The 21,482-nt window shown below is 49.3% G+C and overlaps 3 protein-coding genes across 5 annotated transcripts; all 3 read right to left on the bottom strand.

Annotated features, from left to right (window-relative positions):
- Window positions 1-411: 411 nt before the first annotated feature.
- LOC122369308 (tetraspanin-9-like) lies at window positions 412-2,789 on the bottom strand. The gene is made up of 2 exons (XM_043343954.1): window positions 1,694-2,789; window positions 412-1,048 (listed from the first exon to the last, which is right to left on the bottom strand). The coding sequence occupies exons 1-2, from the start codon at window positions 2,411-2,413 to the stop codon at window positions 947-949; spliced, it is 822 nt and encodes a 273-aa protein (XP_043199889.1). The 5' UTR covers window positions 2,414-2,789; the 3' UTR covers window positions 412-946.
- A 1,005-nt stretch (window positions 2,790-3,794) lies between these two features.
- LOC122369310 (tetraspanin-9-like) lies at window positions 3,795-11,463 on the bottom strand. Its single transcript, XM_043343957.1, has 3 exons — window positions 11,265-11,463; window positions 10,508-11,227; window positions 3,795-4,315 (listed from the first exon to the last, which is right to left on the bottom strand). The coding sequence occupies exons 2-3, from the start codon at window positions 11,213-11,215 to the stop codon at window positions 4,232-4,234; spliced, it is 792 nt and encodes a 263-aa protein (XP_043199892.1). The 5' UTR covers window positions 11,216-11,227; window positions 11,265-11,463; the 3' UTR covers window positions 3,795-4,231.
- A 1,070-nt stretch (window positions 11,464-12,533) lies between these two features.
- LOC122369297 (serine/threonine-protein phosphatase 5-like) lies at window positions 12,534-21,375 on the bottom strand. 3 transcript variants are annotated; one of them, XM_043343934.1, is made up of 9 exons: window positions 21,106-21,375; window positions 17,078-17,153; window positions 16,536-16,777; window positions 16,028-16,178; window positions 15,343-15,464; window positions 14,721-14,991; window positions 13,659-14,109; window positions 13,190-13,271; window positions 12,534-12,885 (listed from the first exon to the last, which is right to left on the bottom strand). In XM_043343934.1, exons 1-9 carry the CDS (start codon window positions 21,121-21,123, stop codon window positions 12,826-12,828), a joined length of 1,473 nt encoding a protein of 490 aa, XP_043199869.1. In that variant the 5' UTR covers window positions 21,124-21,375; the 3' UTR covers window positions 12,534-12,825. The 3 variants fall into 3 exon arrangements, with proteins under 3 accessions (XP_043199869.1, XP_043199871.1, XP_043199870.1); XM_043343936.1 differs by lacking the exon at window positions 21,106-21,375 and adding an exon at window positions 18,778-18,810; XM_043343935.1 differs by lacking the exon at window positions 21,106-21,375 and adding an exon at window positions 18,506-18,609.
- Between the last annotated feature and the right edge of the window lie 107 nt (window positions 21,376-21,482).

The following is a 21,482-nucleotide window of genomic DNA, read 5'->3' as shown; positions in this document are numbered from 1 at the left end:
GACACGAGTAGCTCGTCACGCGCAAGTGTGACGTTCAATATGTGTTTGTTTTGTTGGGTTAGGTCCTTTCGGTCTGACAAGACTGCATTGCAGAGCCGGAAGGATGATAGGAATTAGGGGGTGGCATTGGTCTGGGCGAGCCCTCTGGTGAGTTGCCGGGACTGAGCCTGTCCAGAGGACAGGCCGAGCAGACCCCAAGCACTCACCACACCCGGCTACGGGCGTCCTCGGCTTACGGGCAACCCCGCGTGGGATAAAGTTGCCCGTCCAACCCGGATCAGGGGGTTGAGACGTGGAGGAGAAGGATTTGACTGAGGACGGAAATGACGGAACGGTGACGACGTTCAATGTGTGTACCATGACTTTGCATGAGTTGTGCGAAATAAGTATTTGCGAGTATCACGCTTGTAGTATGCTCGAAGCATTTGTATTGCTATGGATCACAGCGATAGTCAAGTTCCTATTCACACCACGTGAGACTCAACCCATCCCACCGCCTCTTCTTCTTCTGTCCATCCCACCTTCCCAGGCCCGGAAAAAAATCGTGGGAACAATTTTTTGAACCACATAACCGACTGGGGTTATTCCTCACATAATATCAGCTAAGGTGTTCATTAACTAATAACTAGGTATAATACAACCAACGCCAAAATATCAAATTAAGCCAGCATGAGCTCAGAGCTGAACATAACACCGACATCACATTTGTGCATCAACTAAAAAGAAATAGGTAGATATTTCCTCGAAATCAAAGAAGCCGGTATGATCTATAGTCTATACAGTAGGTATACCTACATTCAGTGCCTGGTTTGTAGGCATACCTACATATATGCATGTCTAGTATGTAGGCACTATATGGCTATATATACAATATGCCAAAAGTCCAACCTGCTGACCGGAAGCAGCATTCAACCTTCTGCCGGTCGCATCGACGTCGTTAGTACGGTTAGTACGTGCCCCGGTAGTAACGGCCTCGAAGCCTGGGCTTGAAGCGCCAGTTGTTGGGGTTCAACTGATTTGCGTGGTTGTCGAGATCCGCCTGCGTATGCTGGAAAAAGACGTGAAACACAGGTCAGTAAATAACCAATAATCATGGTGAACAGACCTCAAAGCCAGACCTGGCCCTGTGTCGATAAGAGATAAGACTAATAGCAGGCGAGGACGAGGTCGAGTGACTGATCTGTGCCAGTATCTTGCAATGCTAGCACGCTTTGTTTTGAACTGCACCGGGCCACGACGGCCTCTTTATGGGGTCAAGGAGAAATAACCAACGTCGCAGACACTGGTCCAAGGGTTCCTCGACACTTATAGTTGCTCCGGCCTCCGACCGCGCCAGGTAGCATCAGGTCGATTCGCAAATCTTGAATCCTTGAACTCAGCTCACCAAAGTGATCGAATGTTCAAATGGGTGCCCAACGTTTTTTTTTTTTCTCAATTGCCTGTCCCTATATGGTTGACCTTCAAGACGGACAAATGTGAACAACTCAAAAATGAATCTTCAAATAATTAGGTTAATTGTAAACTTTTATTTGCGATTGTGATACTTTTATTACGGTTACGATTATTTACGGTTATTTAAATCACGATTATTGACGGCCGGCGACGCATAATTAGGGATGTTCATTGTACATGTCTTGATTTAATCACACATACGTAACATTTTATATCGTAAAATAAACGGGAATGTCCTTACCCCGGCGATAAGCGGTTCAGTCGTCGATGTATCTGCGTGGCTGTCGCCAGATGCTGCGCTGCATAGCGTCACGATGATCAGCAGTAGCAGGCTGGCGGTAGCCGTGGCCAGCGCCACGGACCAGCGCCTATGGCCGGCCACCATCGTCTGCACGGCCGGCGCACAGCCGGCGTTGAACGCGCCCTCTGCGCCGCTGCAGTTGGCCGCCGCGGCCCGCTCGCAGCACGAGTCGGGCACCGTGTCGTTGCCGAGCACTGGCGCCCAGTCGGCGGCGCCGCTGGGTCCGCAGCAGCGCAGCGCTCGCTGCACGTGGTCCCAGTCGCGCGCGATGGACGACTTGTTCCGGTACTGCTCCAGCGAGGCGTTCATGGTAGCGGTGACGTGGTCCAGCTTCCCGCCGGCAGGTTCACCAGTGATGTCATCCAGACGAGCAGCCACGAAAAAGGGCGCCAGCAGCAGTAGCATGCCGGCGAGCAGCAGCTTAGACTGGCACGACAGGAGGCTGAGCAGCAGCAGCAGCAGGCCGGCGCCGCCGAACACGGTCGTCCAGACGTCGCTCGACACACAGAAGTCTGCCCAGATACACTGCCCGCCATCCAGTCGGGCCACGGCCAGAGCCTCGGTGTCGGCGAGCCGGCTGACCCCGACCCCCAGCAGGGTGCCGGACATCGCCAGCACAGACACGGACAAAAGCGTCACGCAGCAGCAGCCGCACCCCATCGCGGCTGGTCGCGCCGGCGCAGAGCCACCTGCCACTGAGCTTCAACGGGCCGATAGGTGCAGGAAGGTCATCCGCTATCTGTCGCGCTATCTGGCTGGACTTGCTATCGTATCTGTCTCATGTCTGATGTCCCACTGTCTGGCTGTTGCTATCCACCGCGCGGACAGCACGGTCTTCCCACTCAACCCGGCACGGAAGGGGCAGAGAGTACACGGGCAGGCGAAGGAGCGCCAGGGCCGACCCGGCACTGGTCCGGGGGCGGAATCAGAAGCTGCTCGGGCAGGGACATTGCTACGTCGGCACGGTGCTACGTTTCCCGGTCATGACAGCTCATAGAGGAAGACGGAGCTATTTTCTGATGACTTTTTCAGCAGTGACTAGCGGCATCGTATACCCTTCAATGAAAATTGAATAACCCTGAACCCGCCCCCCCCCCCCCCCGCTCGATCAAGGCCAAGGGCACAGCTCATGCATACCCGACCGCTTCCCCTGGCAACCTGCCGGCGGAAAAATATGACTTTAATCACACCACTTTCCCCAACTTTTCTGTTACCATTTAATCCCACGATATGCAAGAGCATAGACAACAGTAGAATGGCAAGATGCAACAATATTAATCGTTCGAGGGCGGATACAGTTGTAGCAATACAAAAATATTTTTGCACAGCTCTATTCCTTGAATAATTCTCTTCAACGCCTTACTCCTAGTTAAGCGAATTAGTCCACCCTGGTTGAATAAATATAAAATAAGGCGATTTCGCCAAAAGGTCACGGAATCCCGACCGAAAACGGCAACGCTCAACGTTAATTTGGGCATGTAGATTGGGCGGATAGGGTTTCCCAGGTATTGGCTTCAAAACAACGTATTCGGCTCCCGAATGCGTCCAAGTGATCCGCCTCGTTCCTAGTTAAGCTCTAATTAGATCAAGCGACTCATGAGGAGCGAAAAAGCGACAAAAAGCATGAATTTCCCTATGGCGGCGGGCTGGCGGGTTGCCAGACGGCGCACCGGCTATTTCCACTTTTGACACACCAAGAATCTTGGACACACCATGGACACGAGACGGCACAAAGCTTGTCACGCCAGCTTGACGTTCAAAGAATGTTCATTGTTCAATGACCAAGTGGTCATTCAGTGCTGAACATGCGTGTGTGAGATGAGCGTTTGGAAGTACCGCGCAGCGCGCTCGTAGACTATTCGACGCATTTTTATCGCTGCGGATCGCGGAGTTCCTATATTGACACTACGTGAGAGCGAGACTACCCATGTCACCGCCTCTTCTTGCCATCCCATGCGGTCCCACCTTCCCAGGTCCGGGAAAAATAGTGGAAACAATTTAGTAAACCATAGAGGGGACTAGGATTATTCCTCGCATAATATCAGCTAGGGTATTTATTAACTATCCAAAACACCAAATCTGGGCATCATATGACGGTGACCAACATCGCACTGCGCATCGCAAAACAAATATCTGACATCTTCTCGAAGTCAAATAATAAATATCCCGTTATAGCCTGTACCGATACGGTGCCTGGTAAGCAAGCATGATGTGGCTGCAATACAAAGGACACAGGCGGCGGAACGGGGAGGGCACCGGGGCACCGTGCCCCCCTTTGATTTTGGCATTTTAACATTAGCCCAACATTAGCCCTATGGGCGTTGCGTGGAAAGAATGGGACCACAAGTCGGCAGTGCCCCTCCCCCCCCCTTAATTGAAGGTGTTCCGCCGCTACCAAGGCCGTATATAGGGCCGCTACTGACAAAGCAAGCCAGTCATTAGTCGTAACCTGCTGACGAACGATCTCAAAGGTGGCGTTCACCGGCCGCGAAGCTTGGGCTTGAAGCGCCAGTTGTTGGGATTCAACTGGTTGGCGTGGTTGTCGAGATCCGCCTGCGTGCGCTGGAAAAATACAAAAACAAATTTCACATCATTGTGAACCGACATCAAAGACAGGTCAGGTACAAATAAGAGGGGACCCGTCGAGGGGAGGTAGAGTGGCTTATCCGAAGTCCGAACCATTACTAGCTCTATTAGGGGCTTGAATGTAGTGAGCATGGAATGCCGACACGAGGTGGGAGGGGAGGGGCAGAGGGGTGAGTAGAGACCCGAGGCGTGGCGCGGGGAAGGACATGAGAGCGGCCCGAGTCAAGAGGGGAGGGGACCGGGCCGAGGCCGAGCCCAGATAAGGCACTCACATTACACAGAGGGAGGGAGAGGTAGCACGCTTTGTTTTGCACTGCACCGGGCCACAATCGCTCCGTGATCGGGCGAGGTAGAAATAACGAACGTCGCAGGCACTGCTCCAAGCAAAGCCGTCGTCTTGTTGGGTTCCTGGAGTCTGGAGCCCTAGTCACTCCGGCCAGATAGCATTAGATCGAGTCACAATCTTGATCTCGCATGTCCATAAAGTTAGCGTCGTATTCGTATTCGGATTCAAATTCGAGTAATGATTTCGCTCAAAATTGGCATACAGATAGCCCATGGCACGCTGAGTTCGAAAATGGTGACCTTTTTTTCCTAGGTCAAACCGTTTGACCTTGAGAGGTCAAAATACTGCGTACCCTGTAGAATCTTTGTTTATGGTCCGATTTGAAAAATTCGACCACCAGTGTGTTTGTCTCATCGAGAAGCAGTAGCACATTCAAAAAATCCGAGGTCAAGGTCATAGGTCAAGGTCAAGGTCACTTAAAACGTTAATTTTAGTCCCCGTACCCTGTAGAATCTTTGTTTATGGTCCGATTTGAAAATTTCGGCCACCACCGTGTTCGTCTCATCGAGAAGCAGTAGCACATTTGAAAAAATCCGAGGTTAAAGTCATAGGTCAAGGTCAAGGTCACTTTAAACGTTAATTTACGTTAAAGCGTCCTCTCCGTGGCCGAGTGGATAAAAGCGCCGGAGTTCGCCGCTTAGCCGGAAGTGAGAGCCCGGTTCAAGCCCCGGTGCGGGCGGCCACATTTAGCTCCTACGTGTAATGGCGTGCGTGTCTGTGGCAGGGGCCGCACAGAAGCCAGGTAACGTGAGTGAGCGGAGAGGACCGTGTCCAGTCGTTAGGGCACGTTAAACGTTCGGACAAAATTCTGCCATACAACTGGAATTGCGCGATCGGGTGGTGGGATTAGGGTCAGCACAACAAGCTATGCTTAGTGCGGGCTCTGATTCCTCAAATCCACCCATTCAGCCGTTCGGACTAAATTTATAAAAAAAAAATAGTCCCCGTGCCCTGTAGAATCTTTGTTTATGGTCCAATTTGAAAATTTCGGACACCACTGTGTTCGTCTCATCGAGAAGCAGTAGCACATTTGAAAAAATCCGAGGTCAAGGTCATAGGTCAAGGTCAAGGTCACTTTAAACGTTAATTTTAGTCCCCGTACCCTGTAGAATCTTTGTTTATGGTCCGATTTAAAAATTTCGGCCACCACTGTGTTCGTCTCATCGAGAAGCAGTAGCACATTCGAAAAAATCCGAGGTCAAGGTCATAGGTCAAGGTCAAGGTCACTTTAAACGTTAATTTTAGTCCCCGTACCCTGTAGAATCTTTGTTTATGGTCCGATTTAAAAATTTCGGCCACCACTGTGTTCGTCTCATCGAGAAGCAGTAGCACATTCGAAAAAAAATCCGAGGTCAAGGTCATAGGTCAAGGTCAAGGTCACTTTAAACGTTAATTTCAGTCCCCGTACCCTGTAGAATCTTTGTTTATGGTCCGATTTGAAAATTTCGGCCACCACTGTGTTCGTCTCATCGAGAAGCAGTAGCACATTTGAAAAAATCCGAGTTCAAGGTCATAGGTCAAGGTCAAGGTCACTTTAAACGTTAATTTTAGTCCCCGTACCCTATAAAATCTTCATTTTCGGCCACCACTGTGTTCGTCTCATCGAGAAGCAGTAGCACATTCGAAAAAATCCGAGGTCAATGTCATAGGTCAAGGTCAAGGTCACTTTAAACGTTAATTTTAGTCCCCGTACCCTGTAGAATCTTTGTTTATGGTCCGATTTGAAAATTTCGGCCACCACTGTGTTCGTCTCATCGAGAAGCAGTAGGAAATTTGAAAAAAATCCGAGGTCAAGGTCATAGGTCAAGGTCAAGGTCACTTTAAACGTTAATTTTAGTCCCCGTACCCTGTAGAATTGTAGAATCTTTGTTTATGGTCCGATTTGAAAATTTCGGCCACCACTGTGTTCGTCTCAGAAGCAGTAGCACATTCGAAAAAATCTGAGGTCAAGGTCATAGGTCATAGGCGTCACCAGACATTTTCGGTTGGGGGGGCAAAATCAAGTTTTGTGTTAAATCTTGCCTTTCCCCAGCCGTTACTCACTCGTTTTACATATCATTCGACGCGCAATGGTGCGAGGAATCCGATGGTGACAAAGTTTTCATTCTAGCTATAGCATGTATTTTTTTACAAAAAAAAATCAAAATTTTGAAATTTCTGAACAAAAACGACCGTTAGAATTACACTGAGTGGCTGCGATTGCCGACGCACTGCAGAGGGCCCCTGTGCAGACTCTCGTCGCTCATGATCATTACCCAGAAGAAGGTGAAAAACGCTCCATTTGAATCGGATCACCTCGCTAAAACCTCCATTCACGCATGCATGCCGAGGTTTTACGTGAAATGCATAGGGCTTATCCCAGCCGCCGATTGTAGCTTAGAATTGGGCATTCGGCGGAGACTGAGAGAGAATGTCGGAAGTGTGAATCGGAAGTACATCATTCATCCTTGCTGCAGTGAGAAGAAGTGTTTTGTTCACTCGAGTGTGAACAAAAAGTTTCTGGTTTTTCGAGTGAAGGGAAGCGCTGCAAACGCGACCAAAAATATTTAACGGAACCAAAAGTTACGCACGGCATAGCGGCAAGGGATCCCTTAGAGATAGGATTGCGACTTCCAGGCCATTTCAGGCCACTCAGGGTCAGTGTGGACAGTCAGAAGCCTGCTTAGGTTCCCGGAGATCGGCGTGGGTCACCCCAAACATTTACGTGTATGTGGTGCTTTAGGGCTTTCCGAGCCTAAGGTGGGCCCGGAAAGCCCTTTAGGGCACACGAGCTTTCAGAAGCCAGTGTGGGCGGCGGGCGCTAAGAGACTAGGCCCAGGGTGAGCCTGGAGCCCTCGAATAACAGTGTGAACCGTCGGGGTCTGTGTCGAATCCTACGTTGGTAGGAGGACATAAGAAACATGTGTTGCGGCCCTCAGAGGGACACGTGAGTTGTGACCCCTCAGATGCCGGGTTGGGGTCAGTAAAGTCTGTCGCCTCAAAAGTTCGGCTGAACTATCATAGGCCAGTTGAGGTTTTCAAAAATTTTCGAAGGCATCCTCAAAGATTCGTGTTGCCCTTCAGAGGTCTACGTATGTATAATGTCCTCAAAGATCCCTGTATGGGCCCTCTAGAGAACATGGACACCAGTGAGACTCTCAGAGGCCGGTTTGGGTCCTCCGAAAGCTTCTTAGAGCTCAGTGGAGCTCCTTAGGAGCCTGTGTAAAAAGCAGGCTCATGAGCCCTGCGGCACTTGAACGGTACTTGTGCCTGTCGCAGACATTTGACGAGAGTTGAGAAAGGCCCCGAAGATTTCGTGTCACGCTTTGAACGAAAGTTATGTGTCAGCACTCCAAAATTTATGAAAATCAGCTACAAAATGTAATACAGAACCAACTAGGAACATGGCATGAATCATGGCATTGACATTTCCGAGTCTGGAGTCGGAGTCTTGAAGATTTTGGCGACTGCGACTCTGACTTTGGTTTGAACTGCACGCTCCAACAGAGTCTGACCTCCTTCTCAGAAAGGTACCCCCATTTTTCCCCGACTCCAAAATCTCATCGGAACTGTATCGATCTCAGGGGGTGCCCGGTCAGAGGTTGGGGGGGCAAGCTGCCCCGCTTGCCCCCCCCCCCGTGGCGACGCTAATGTCATAGGTCAAGGTCAAGGTCACTTTAAACGTTAATTTTAGTCCCCGTACCCTGTAGAATCTTTGTTTATGGTCCGATTTAAAAATTTCGGCCACCACTGTGTTCGTCTCATCGAGAAGCAGTAGCACATTCGAAAAAATCCGAGGTCAAGGTCATAGGTCAAGGTCAAGGTCACTTTAAAAGTTAATTTTAGTCCCCGTACCCTGTAGAATCTTTGTTTATGGTCCGATTTAAAAATTTCGGCCACCACTGTGTTCGTCTCCAAAAATGAAAAAAATGAAATGAAATGAAAAATAGCTCCAAAAATGAAGATTTTATAGGGTACGGCGATTTTTAAAGTGACCTTGACCTTGACCTATGACCTTGACCTCGGATTTTTTTGAATGTGCTACTGCTTCTCGATGAGACGAACACACTGGTGGTCGAATTTTTCAAATCGGACAATAAACAAAGATTCTACAGGGTACGCAGTATTTTGACCTCTCAAGGTCAAACGGTTTGACCTAGGAAAAAAAGGTCACCATTTTCGAACTCAGCGTGCCATGGGCTATCTGTATGCCAATTTTGAGCGAAATCATTACTCGAATTTGAATCCGAATTTTAACGTTTAAAGTGACCTTGACCTTGACCTATGACCTTGACCTCGGATTTTTTCGAATGTGCTACTGCTTCTCGATGAGACGAACACAGTGGTGGCCGAAATTTTCCGATAGCTCAAAAAATGAAGATTTTATAGGGTACGGGGACTAAAATTAACGTTTAAAGTGACCTTGACCTTGACCTATGACCTTGACCTCGGATTTTTTCGGATGTGCTACTGCTTCTCGATTAAACGAACACAGTGGTGGCCGAAATTTTCAAATCGGACCATAAACAAAGATTCTACAGGGTACGGGGACTAAAATTAACGTTTAAAGTGACCTTGACCTTGACCTATGACCTTGACCTCGGATTTTTTCAAATGTGCTACTGCTTCTCGATGAGACGAACACAGTGGTGGCCGAAATTTTCAAATCGGACCATAAACAAAGATTCTACAGGGTACGGGGACTAAAATTAACGTTTAAAGTGACCTTGACCTTGACCTATGACCTTGACCTCGGATTTTTTCAAATGTGCTACTGCTTCTCGATGAGACGAACACAGTGGTGGCCGAAATTTTTAAATCGGACCATAAACAAAGATTCTACAGGGTACGGGGACTAAAATTAACGTTTAAAATGACCTTGACCTTGACCTATGACCTTGACCTCGGATTTTTTCGAATGTGCTACTGCTTCTCGATGAGACGAACACAGTGGTGGCCGAAATTTTTAAATCCGACCATAAACAAAGATTCTACAGGGTACGGGGACTAAAATTAACGTTTAAAGTGACCTTGACCTTGACCTATGACCTTGACCTCGGATTTTTTCGAATGTGCTACTGCTTCTCGATGAGACGAACACAGTGGTGGGCGAAATTTTCAAATCGGACCATAAACAAAGATTCTACAGGGTACGGGGACTAAAATTAACGTTTAAAGTGACCTTGACCTTGACCTATGACCTTGACCTCGGATTTTTTCGAATGTGCTACTGCTTCTCGATGAGATGAACACAGTGGTGGCCGAAATTTTTAACTCGGACCATAAACAAAGATTCTACAGGGTACGGGGACTAAAATTAACGTTTAAAGTGACCTTGACCTTGACCTATGACCTTGACCTCGGATTTTTTCAAATGTGCTACTGCTTCTCGATGAGACGAACACAGTGGTGGCCGAAATTTTCGGATAGCTCCAAAAATGAAGATTTTATAGGGTACGGCGATTTTTAAAGTGACATTGACCTTGAACTATGACCTTGACCTCGGATTTTTTTGAATGTGCTACTGCTTCTCGATGAGACGAATACACTGGTGGTCGAATTTTTCAAATCGGACCATAAACAAAGATTCTACAGGGTACGCGGTATTTTGACCTCTCAAGGTCAAACGGTTTGACCTAGGAAAAAAAGGTCACCATTTTCGAACTCAGCGTGCCATGGGCTATCTGTATGCCAATTTTGAGCGAAATCATTACTCGAATTTGAATCCGAATACGAATACGACGCTAACTTTATGGACATTGATTAGGGAGGAATGTTGATATCCTGATTTAAACAAACATGGCATCTCGCATCGTAAAATTAACGGGAATGTCCCTCCTTACCCTGACGATCAGTGGTGCCTGTGACTCTACGTCACCGTCACACACTGCGCCGCTCAGCATCACGATGATAAGCAGCAGTAGCAGGCTGGCGGTAGCCGTGGCCAGCGCCACGGACCAGCGCCTCTGGCCAGCCACCAGCGCCTGCACGGCCGGCGCACAGCCGGCGCTGAACGAGCCCTCTGCGCCGCTGCAGTTGGCCGCCGCGGCCCGCTCGCAGCACGAGTCGGGCACCGTGCCGTTGCCGAGCACTGGCGCCCAGTCGGCGGCGCCGGTGGGTCCGCAGCAGCGCAGCGCTCGCTGCACGTGGTCCCAGTCGCGCGCCGTGGACGAGTTGTTCCGGTACTGCTCCAGCGAGGCGTTCATGGTAGCGGTGACGTGGTCCAGCGTCCCGCCGGCAGGTTCACCAGTGATGTCATCCAGACGAGCAGCCACGAAAAAGAACGCCAGCAGCAGTAGCATGCCGGCGAGCAGTAGCTTAGACTGGCACGACAGGAGGCTGAGCAGCAGCAGCAGCAAGCCGGCGCCGCCAAACACGGTCGTCCAGACGTCGCTCGACACACAGAAGTCTGCCCAGATACACTGCCCGCCGTCCAGCCGCGCCACGGCCAGCGCCTCGGTGTCGGCGAGCCGGCTGACCCCGACCCCCAGCAGGGTGCCGGACATCGCCAGTAGCGACACGGACAACAAAAACACGCAGCAGCACCCCATCGCGGCTGGTCGCGCCGGCGCAGAGCTACCTGCCACTGAGCTTCAACGGGCCGAATGGTGTTAGAACTTGGAAGGTCTCCCGCTATCTGTCGCGTTATCTGGCTGAACTTGCTATCGTATGTGTCTGAGGTCCCGATGTTGGGTTATCCACCGCGCGGAGAGCGCAGACACTCCCCACTGAACCCGCTCTCCAACTGCGCTGCCGCAGTCGGGGCGGACCGGACGGTGCCCGGCACGGAAGGGGCATTGGCATGGAGTACAGGCGGCGGAGCGCCAGGGCCGACCGCGCTGGTCCAGGGGCGAACTCAGGTCCGCGTCCCCGTCCGATTGAGACCATCGGCACACCCCAAGCACACCTGACCGCTCCCCCTGGCAACGTGGCAGCAAAAAATATGACTATCATCACACCACTTTCCCCAACTCTTCTGTTATCATTTTATCCTACGATACGCAAGAGGCATCATGAGGGAAAACATGAGAAAACAACGTTTATAGCCCCCAGGCCAGAGAGCGCTCCCGCCGCCGCTGCCCTGCGGCCCACAAACTGCAGCGTTCAACTTCAGACGCTCCGGCCGGGTCCGGGAATTCCCCGTCTAATCGCGCACCGGCGGCACAGGGAGGCTGAGATCAGCGCCGGTGAAGGCGGGGAGGGACAGGAGGGCGAGGGTAGGGGCAGAATAACGGGGCGTGCACGGAATCATGGCCAAATCCTGCGAGTATGGCTTACACCCCTTCCTGCATAAATGCAGAAACAAGTAAAAATATTCGCGAGTGTATGACTTCCCCCCCCCCCCCTCTCCTAAACGCCGAAACAGAAGTGAAGGTAATCGTAGCAAATGGATCGCGACTCAGAATTCAGGTATTGTATGGTGATGCGCCAATTTTTGCCGCAAGTGTCCGGCTTTTACTGATGGTCAGTGATCACTGATCATCGATCGTAAAGGCAGCATCAAATAGGATCGTCGCCGGAAAAATGCCCTAACTGATCGCGTCAAGCTAGGAATGCAAATGCTGACGTTTCAATATTACCGCCTGAGCAACAGTTGAAACCTAAACAATGAGGTTGAAAGAGATCAAATTGACGAAGAAAGCAATGTGTGTGCATGATTCATGAACGTCTCGCGTTCGACATTGCATCACGCGACACGTCTCGCCATTGAGTGGAAGGACCGGTCCCTCCCGCCAGATGTCAGAATGTTCTCGAGTCTCCCGCCTGTTCAAGTGTCCACTGTCCCGACTGTGCCAGTGTCCACTGTACTGTCCACATCCCCCAGGGCCCGAAAGAGCCCTTCCCACCCGATCCTCGACAACCCTGAGATGGAGTACGGGCTGGGTCATTGTATTGCGGCGCCCTCTGGCGCTGCGCCTACCTCGGTACAATACAGACACGATACGGCATTGCAGTCATCACACTCTGGCGCCGCCGGTCGGCCGCTCAGGACGGCCAGATACGACAACCGTCGGCGATCGCGCGCGTCACACACTTTGAACGAGGGTTGAGCGGCCGCGCGGGCGGCGCGCCCCGGGAGAGCGCGTGCCGAGCACGGCTGGCCCGGCACCGGCCGAGCCGAGACCCAGCTCGGCGTCCTCAGCGACTAGGGCGACCTCCGTTACACGAACATGCTCATCAGTGAGTTGGCGTACGCCATAGGCTTCACGTTCGGATGCGGCTGAAAGGGGGGAGAGGGTGTCAGTGGAAAGTTCAGATGGGGTGGAGCGAGGTGGGACTTGTTCTATATTATTTATCTTTCATTGTCGACTTTCAGCAATTGATACGTCATCACGACGTGTCGTAAACAAAAAGAATCGCTCTGCAAACACGACTAGGTGAACGCAAACGAGAAGGTTCCATTTAGCTTTTCGATCGATTCGATTAAAGCAGATCCCTTCAGAAGTGATATCTGGGATGCTTGAAGAAGCTACACGGTATAAGCAAGAAGCAAACAAAGTTCGTGAGAATAGTCTGCAGCTTACCACAGCCTCGTAGGTAGTGTACTTTGGGGTCATATCTCCTCCAGTTAACGTGATAAATGCGCCCTTGTTGTTCATTGTGTCACTGGAAAGAAAAAGCGCCGTTTGAGGTCACCAGACTTAAAAAGGAATAAACTCCGATCTTAGGAATATTTATGAAACAATCGTAAACTCCGAGCAAGATGCCGATTAAATCGATCTAGCTTGAGTTTGGAACGAGCCAGTTATTTGAATATCTTCTTTTTATAAAACAATGCGATAAACTAAATAAATTTGAGACAAAGCTTGGCAATTCAATGAACGAACAAGCTAAGACCTGTCAGCAACACCCCAAAGACCAATGAAGGGTGCGATACATGGGTTGAAAAGCGTACCATTCTCCACCTACACTGAATCTATTTACCACACTACTCCATCAATGTGGAATCAGCACCCTGTCGAGCAGCCCTGTACGACCCCCAGCGCCGCTCACCAGTAGTTTGGCGCTGAGAAGACGGTGATGCACTTTCCACCGTGTGACACCTCATAGCCCTCGGCCTTGACTTCGTGTGACCGGATCACATAGTCGAGTCCGTTGGTCCCGCAGAACTCGGCCGTCACGTCGGGGCCGAACTGGCAGCCCACGCCGCGTTTGGACGGACCTCTGCCGGGCTGCGGCTGCGGGTCCGACCACAGCAGCTCGCACATAAGACCCTCCTCGGGCGGCTGACGGCCGCGCTCTACCGCGCGCAGCTCGTCCAGCGTTACGCCGTCACGCGAGAACAGTCCGCCGTGCGTGACGAACACGCGTCCGTTCAGCACGTGACAGAGCGGCAGCCAGTTGTACACCTCGGTGAACAGCTCTGCCATCCGGGACGAGTATTTGGCGCTCACCTCGCCGACAAACCCGTACATCTGGTTCATGGTCTCACTCTCGTGGTTACCTGGCGGAAGAATAGAGATAGGTCAGGTCTGGCCAGGTCACAAGGAATGTGCGGAAAAAGGGTACGGACACAGGACACAGGTCGCGGAGTGCGGGCACAGGTTACAGGCTAAAAACACAAACAAAGAACACAAACACAGATAAGGCGCACCAACGGACGTAAGACACAGGCAGAGAGCAGGGATACAGGACAAAGACGTAAAACTCAGAAGGTGCCAGCTGATCCGACACCCAGCTAGTAGGTATACCCCGAGATAATGGCAATAATCCGTCACATAAACACTGAATACTAATAACCAACGACGCGGTCGGCAAAAAAGACAGTGTGAGCTGACGTAGAGGACCGATATTTATCTGTCACCAAATATTACAGCCGTATAATGATTGATAATTTATAACCTAGGTCGTGAGCTCATAAGCTAATGAAAGGCTCCACCAAAAGCGAATAAACCAGGGACAGAAGCTAGCAGCAATATCCACACTGTTACAGCTTACACTTATGTACTAAGACTGACAACCTCGCTCAACCGAACACACTAAATGAATGTGTGAGCTACGTTTCTGTACATCCCGACTGCCGAATAGCCATGGACGCCCTCCAGCCAGTCTCACCTCTGGACATGAAGAAGTGGTTGGGGTACAGCAGCTTGAAACCGAACAGCGTCAGGATGCACTCGACGGAGAACGATCCCCGGTCGACAAAGTCCCCATTGAACAGGTACGGGTTTGTTTCGGACGGCACGCCGTTCAGTTTGAAGATGTTCAACAAGTCGTAGTACTGTCCGTGTACGTCGCCGCACACGGTGAACTTGCTCTCGGCCGGAATCGAGACGTCCACCAGCGAGGGCTGCTTCACCAGGTACTCCTTCATGTCCAGCAGGATCTGCGGCGAGCAGTGGGGGCGGCTGTTTTCATACGGTACCGCGGGTCAGTCGGTCTGAACATTATCTCTAAGCAGCTTCGGTTCCACCCCTCAGCGCATGGGCGGTCAAAGTTCACCGATAATGAAGTACAACGCTTCATTATCAAGTGTGAATAGACTGAACCGTGAAGTCTGCATTGGCTGTCCATTACTGTGGTCCCCGTAAGTTAACACTGCAGTAAGAAACCCTTCCAGCTACACAACGTATCTCATGTCATAGCGACAAAGATACCACAATCTGTCATAACGGCTAGGTTCACTATAAGGAAAACTATCAGCGTGCCTAGGCCTTCCACCGGTGTCGGAACATACCTTGAAGGCATACTTGGTGTGCAATAGTTTCTGGTCTTTGAACCAGGACATGAGTTCGACCATGAACTCGGGTGTGACCTTTCCGTCCTGTAGTGACGGACCGGCGTAGTCATCCTCGATCGCTGTCGGCAGAGGTCGCGACGGTCAGCAACAGAGGCCGCCGCCCCGAACCACCTATCTAAGGAGGGGCACAACCCACCGCCCCGATCTCGCCCGTGTCTGAAAAGGGACATACACACAGTCCGCCGCTCCCAGCCCGCCTGCCTAATCATGGGGCACGGCTCGGTGTCCCATTACGGCAGACTAGGGCCCGCGGCTAAAATCTAGGGAAGGACACAGTCCGCTGTCCCGATCCCACCCGGGTCTGAAAGGGGACACAGGCCACCGTCCCCGAGCCTGACAATGTCTAGAGAGGGGCCACACCCCGCCACCAACAGGCGACTATCCAGGGCCTGTCAATGTCTAGGAGGACTGAACCCGCCGTCCCAGCGGTGAAAAGCGGCAGCTGGCGTCAACGGAGGGATCTAGGCCGCCGGTCCAAGGCAGAATATGGAGGCGGCCACAAGGACAAGTTGAATGAATTGATGGCCTACTCTCCTTCCTGAAATCTAAGGGATAGTTTCAGTCACATTTTCACCAAGCCATGACACTATACACCCCACACCACAGGGAGATGCCCACTCACTCATCGACTCGATGTTTATCAGTTCGGCGACCGTCTTCTGGGGCTCATCGTCTACCGCGATGGCGCGTTCGAACCGCAGTCGGTTCACGATGGTCCGGCACTTGTTGTACTTTTCTCGCGCGTCCTTGTCCCGTGGTCGTGCCTTCACCACCTGGGGAAGATCCGTGAGGGCGGTGAGTGGGTGGACACGCGACGGCCGTCTCATGATAGGGAGCGCACAGTGTGTGGAGTCTGGTCATTTGTTACTCACAGCCTGCGCCTGCACATCGTGGCTCTGCGTTACACACATTGGACTGATTATAATTTAACGGGTGTGATAAAAAGCACGGGTAAAACTGACGTTTGAGTTACCTTTCTGAGACTATTCATGCTATTTTAACCCAGTGTTTGTGGTGTAAGTACAGTAGGTCTAAAGCATGCCTGTATTATGCACTCCGCATGGCCCTCCTTCTACGGATCATTCACGGCCAACGCCACAGCCACCGCCGACGATCTGTATTCTACTCACGCTCTCAAAGTCCCGTTCGGCCTGTTTCCACTTTCCCATGCCCATGTAGGAGGCGGCACGCCGGTAGTAGCCTTTGACGTAGGTCTTATCGAGCTCGATGGCTCGCGACGCGTCCGTCAGCGCGTAGCCAAAGTTCTCCAGTCGGAGGTGTGCGGCGCTTCGGTTGGCGTGGTACACGTGGCTGTTCGGACACAGCTCGATCGCCTTCGTGTACAAGTCGATCGCCTCTTCATAGCACTCCGCTGCCGGTGGAGAACGCAGGTCAGGACGATGACGGGGATTACCAGGTCAATTGCTTTCGGTCAGGTCAGGCAATGCAAGGGAATCCTGGGACAACTGCCGAGGCTTGAAAGGACAGTTTCTCCCCTGTTAGCCATGATAAAATGAATCTGCTGCGATTTGAAAAACAAGCACATGGTGAAGTAAAATAAAGTGTTGCTCTGAAAAGTGGAACACTATCATTACTTACGTGACAAAACACTGAAGTTTTGTCTCTTCCATGAGCTAAGCCAAAGTAAGCATGTTCGTGTGCCCCGACTTACCAGTAAAACGTTCATTTGCTTGAGTTTTAAATGCCTCTGCCTCCGCTTTTCTATCTTCGTCTGACTTTGTAGATGTCTGTGAAAGGAACAGGGAATCTATCAAAAGCATTTTTAACGGGTTTGATGACAAAAAAAAATCCAGATTAGATGCCTAAAGACATGGTAGAGCCATGTAGAGCCAAGCGCCTTTGAGGGTTGTAATTCTGGTTCCTTGGTTCATGGCTCCAAAATACATGCTGACGAAAGTTTGTCGAAATCAAACAACGAAGCTTGAGCCACATGTTTGTGGTAGATGCTAAGGTTCATTCGATTGTACTTTTTCATTCTGAGGGCATACGATCATGTGATCTTTAGCCCACATACGGCGACCGGACACTCATCGGACTTCGGAGAGCATGTTGCAAAGTCGTCTTCATGAAGATAAATGAAAATCGGAAAGTTTGAGTACCAAAAGCAATAGAAGTGCAAGTGGTGTTGCACGTGAGCTTCGATTAGGTTGGTTTAGGTTAGATCAGGCCACTGATCCTTTCTCAGGCTTCTACCCAGGCATCAGAGGACGCTGTTACCGACATGCCCCCCCCCCCCCCTTCCGATTACTCAAATGCCGGCCGTACCGATAAAAAGCGCTAGTCCACCAGTGATAAGACGATAAGAGAGCCTGGTGCCTACTCCGCACTGCCACTGTGCGCTTGTTCCGCCGTAGCCCAGTCAGGGCCAAATAAGTAATAAATTTAGACCAGATGTTTGGATGGATGAATTGAGTTGAAGCCCACACTAAGCGGAGCTTCTTATGCACGTCCCACCCCTATCATCCGACCAATGACCAGACTGCATAACATGGTAGCGTTGACGAGATCTCGGAGGCGCACCGGCAATCTGCCTATGCGCAATTTGCTGCGGACTTAGAGATGTCGCACAGTTTTCCGGAATTTACAGTGCTTTTTTACGGATTTACCATGGATTACCAGACGTGGCAGTGCTGCGGAGTCGATGGATTTTCGGGTGACTCCGACTCTGACTCCGGCTTCAAAATCGATTCCGTCTCCGACTCCGACTCTCTGAGTCGGAGTCGGACTCTGACTACGGACGTTTTCCTTACAGTCCGTATCATGATAATAGAGTTCATAATGGAGATGTTTTTATTTTGCTGGAAAAGATCCTTTGTGCCTTCCAGGGCCTTGAATCGCAAATATGCTTTATAAACAGCATGCAGAATTCAAAGCAGGTCCTAAAGAATCCGCCGCCTTCTGCTTTCGCTGAAAACGCTCGTCCAAAACAGGAATACCTACCTATGGCCTTTCTACAACAAAATTTGAATTTCGAAAGGTCAACGAGCATAGTATCAAGCAAACAGGTGCAGGGCATGACGGATAGTGAGCCATGCGGAGTTAACTCCGACTCCGGGCAGAACCGTCGACTCCGACAGACCTCCGACTCCACAGCCATGGTCAGTGGTGCAGATTTTGCGAGGGCTGTGACAAGACACTTGTGCTGAACTACTGCTCCAGCATGATCATTGTCATTATATTTTAGTGTCAAGGTCTAGCTACACTATGCGGGATCCTACGTCCGTGATCTGCGAGTTTGCGGGTTTTGCAGAAAATTGGTACGCAGGTCAAGTTCAGCTGATAGGAAATACACAGGGTCGGCTACACTGGGGTCACGCAGATTCAGTCAAGGAAATGCCGGACGTTCAGTACAGGAAATGCCGGATAGTCAGGACGGTCAGGATGTTCCGTACCGATATTAAGTTCAGAGCTACGAACTTTTTTGCAGAATCTGCGTGATTGCGTGATATGAGACAGCTGTTGGCGCACTTGGTGGCGCACCGTATGAATCCTCCAAGTGACGTAAATGATAATTGTTTCTTTAATTTTCATGTGTTTTTGATGTTTTATTTACCTAATGAATTTATTATTGATGAAATAGTATAGAAGGTAGCAAACTTAGGTAAGCGTTTGTTGCGAAAACATTTATTAGTTGTTATTATTACGTCAGCATAAAATAATTCACGGAAATTCTGGAAAAACGCAGAAACCGATGTCAAGGGAGTCTCGCAATCACAGATCTGCAGATCACGCACGTAATTTCCTGGACGGTCACGCGTAGTGTAGCTCAGCCTTTAGAGCTACCTAATTAGGTACTTGAAACACAGAGAGCCGGAAAGGGAGTAATTGCTGTTTTAAATGCAGTTTCTATCATCAGAAACCAATTTCAAGCAGAATATATGGACTTGTTTGGTACATGCTCATGAAGCTTTCCAGCTTGGTTGGTGTAGCTGGTGCAGACTTGTCACCCTGGCTGATGCAACTCATAGACTCATTGCCATGCTTTGCAGAGGTCGCCTCAATCATAACTAGTGCACAGTGCATGTCCTATGTTCACTATGAGCCACTGTGCAGTGTAAACTATCAGTGTACTCTGGTTGTCATAGCACAAGCATTGCGTAGAACAGACGAACGAGCCACTGCCAAAAACAAAGCTTCAAAACAAATGACATTACCATTTACCACAAATCAGTTGGGCAAACTAGACTTTTGGAATCAAAATATGGAGGCATCAATAATTTGATTCTGGTGGGAGGAGCCATGACCAAATATGGGCATGGAATCAATTTTTTGATTCATTTTGGTACACTTTTGACTTCAAATGTATCGTTACGGTTGAAAAAAGGCCCATGACGGTGAGATTTTTATTTAAAAAGGTAGAAAAATGTGGTAGGTTTGCAAAAAGTGTTACCTCAAAACTAAGAAATTGTCCCTTTGACCTTGTGAATGGGAAAAAGACAGAGCCACTGTCCATCACGTAAAAGCTGTTTTGAGGAAATCACACTGTATGTTATTTTTGTATCATGAATGGCATACTAAACAATCAGTATTTGTGTAAAATGGCAAAATGAAATTTTCAAACCCCTAATTATCATTGTTGTAGTGCTTTTATATTTATTATATGGTTTTTACCTGCTGCTTCAGTTTTTGTATTCTTGACATTTAAAAATTGTGAATTGTTATCAAATGTAGTGAAGGTAAAGTACAACAATGCTATAGGTATCTGTTGTGGTGCTGAGGATACCACTAAATGAGAATAATAGAAAGATAAATGATGTATTCCTGCAAGTTATTGTTGCCTATCTGTTAACATTACCTGTGAATCAAAATAATGATTAGCCAGCTGATGGGGAATCAATATTATGATTATCTGTTTAAAGTGAATCAATTCCTTGATTGCCTTTCACTACCTATAGAATTCAAATTGTTATGATAGGAGCAATATTATTTTGCTTAGGAGATAGTTCCAGCATTTCTGTTCAAGATCAGGCATGCTCCTTCTTGAAACACTCTCTTATTTTTATGTGATTGGTAAGTTAGAAATGGTCTGCATTTATGCCCAAATATGGTCATAAGGAATCAATCTTTTGATGCCTCCATATTTTGATTCCAAAGGTCTAGTTTGCCCAACTGAAATATAAACTATACAATCATCAATGGATCATTTTCATCAATATGCAAAGCTCAAGTGGAAATGAAACAAAATTATCTTTAAAGGGACCCTCCCACCTTCAAAAAAGTTAATGAATTGGCATGAAAGTGATGTCGCTCGGTTCAGAAAGAGCAAAAACGAATATCTACCAAATTTCATCGAAAAATATTCACCGGTTTTCAAGATATTAGACTTTTACTTTTGTTTACTTTTTGGGATCTCCGCTGTTCCTAGCGACTTTATTTGAAAGTGCGGCATTTGTTGCGCGCAAAGCAGCATATACCACCGCGTGCTACAAAACGTTTTAGTCAAACATTTAACGGACGTTCGAAAGCCTGATGACGTCATCAGATTCCCGTAATGGTTAAGAGATAGGGACCACGCTGGTCCCACCCTGCAAGTAAAGGGAAGAAATTTCTTGAACACCATAAAGCTGCGGGGGTTGCGACCAGGATAAATGGTGGTTTCTGAGCCTGGCCGCAAACTTGGCTATCTCAACTCAAAACTAATGTTAAGGTGGGAGGGTCCCTTTAATTCAAATTACTCACGTGGTCCTGGTCAGGCATCGTCGCTGCTTCAACTTGTTTCACAAACCACCATCAAACATAACAATCAAACTGTATGCGTTAAAAAAGATGCTTAGCGAAAACGAAACAAAAAACGAAAGGCTGTTGGTACTTATTCTCCAGCAGTGACAGCAGGCAGAATCCGCTGGTCCCAAGTCCGCGGACTTTTCCCCACTCCGATAAAAAGCCAATAAATGCCGATAACCGCGCAGACGAGGTGACAAACAAATCACGATTAGCCGATGATAAGAGCAATCAGAGTTACTATTTCCTGCCGCTAGGAGCGCTAAATAACATGTTTTTATGAGATTTTACAAGTATTTGTTTGCAATTCTCACCAAATAATTTGTTTCTATTGA

This window comes from Amphibalanus amphitrite, unplaced genomic scaffold (assembly GCF_019059575.1).
Source record: "Amphibalanus amphitrite isolate SeventyFive unplaced genomic scaffold, NRLGWU_Aamphi_draft 001024F_arrow, whole genome shotgun sequence".
In the NCBI taxonomy this organism is placed as follows: domain Eukaryota; kingdom Metazoa; phylum Arthropoda; class Thecostraca; order Balanomorpha; family Balanidae; genus Amphibalanus; species Amphibalanus amphitrite.
The sequence above is the reverse complement of the archived record's forward strand: the minus strand, read 5'-3'. Positions and strand labels throughout refer to the sequence as shown.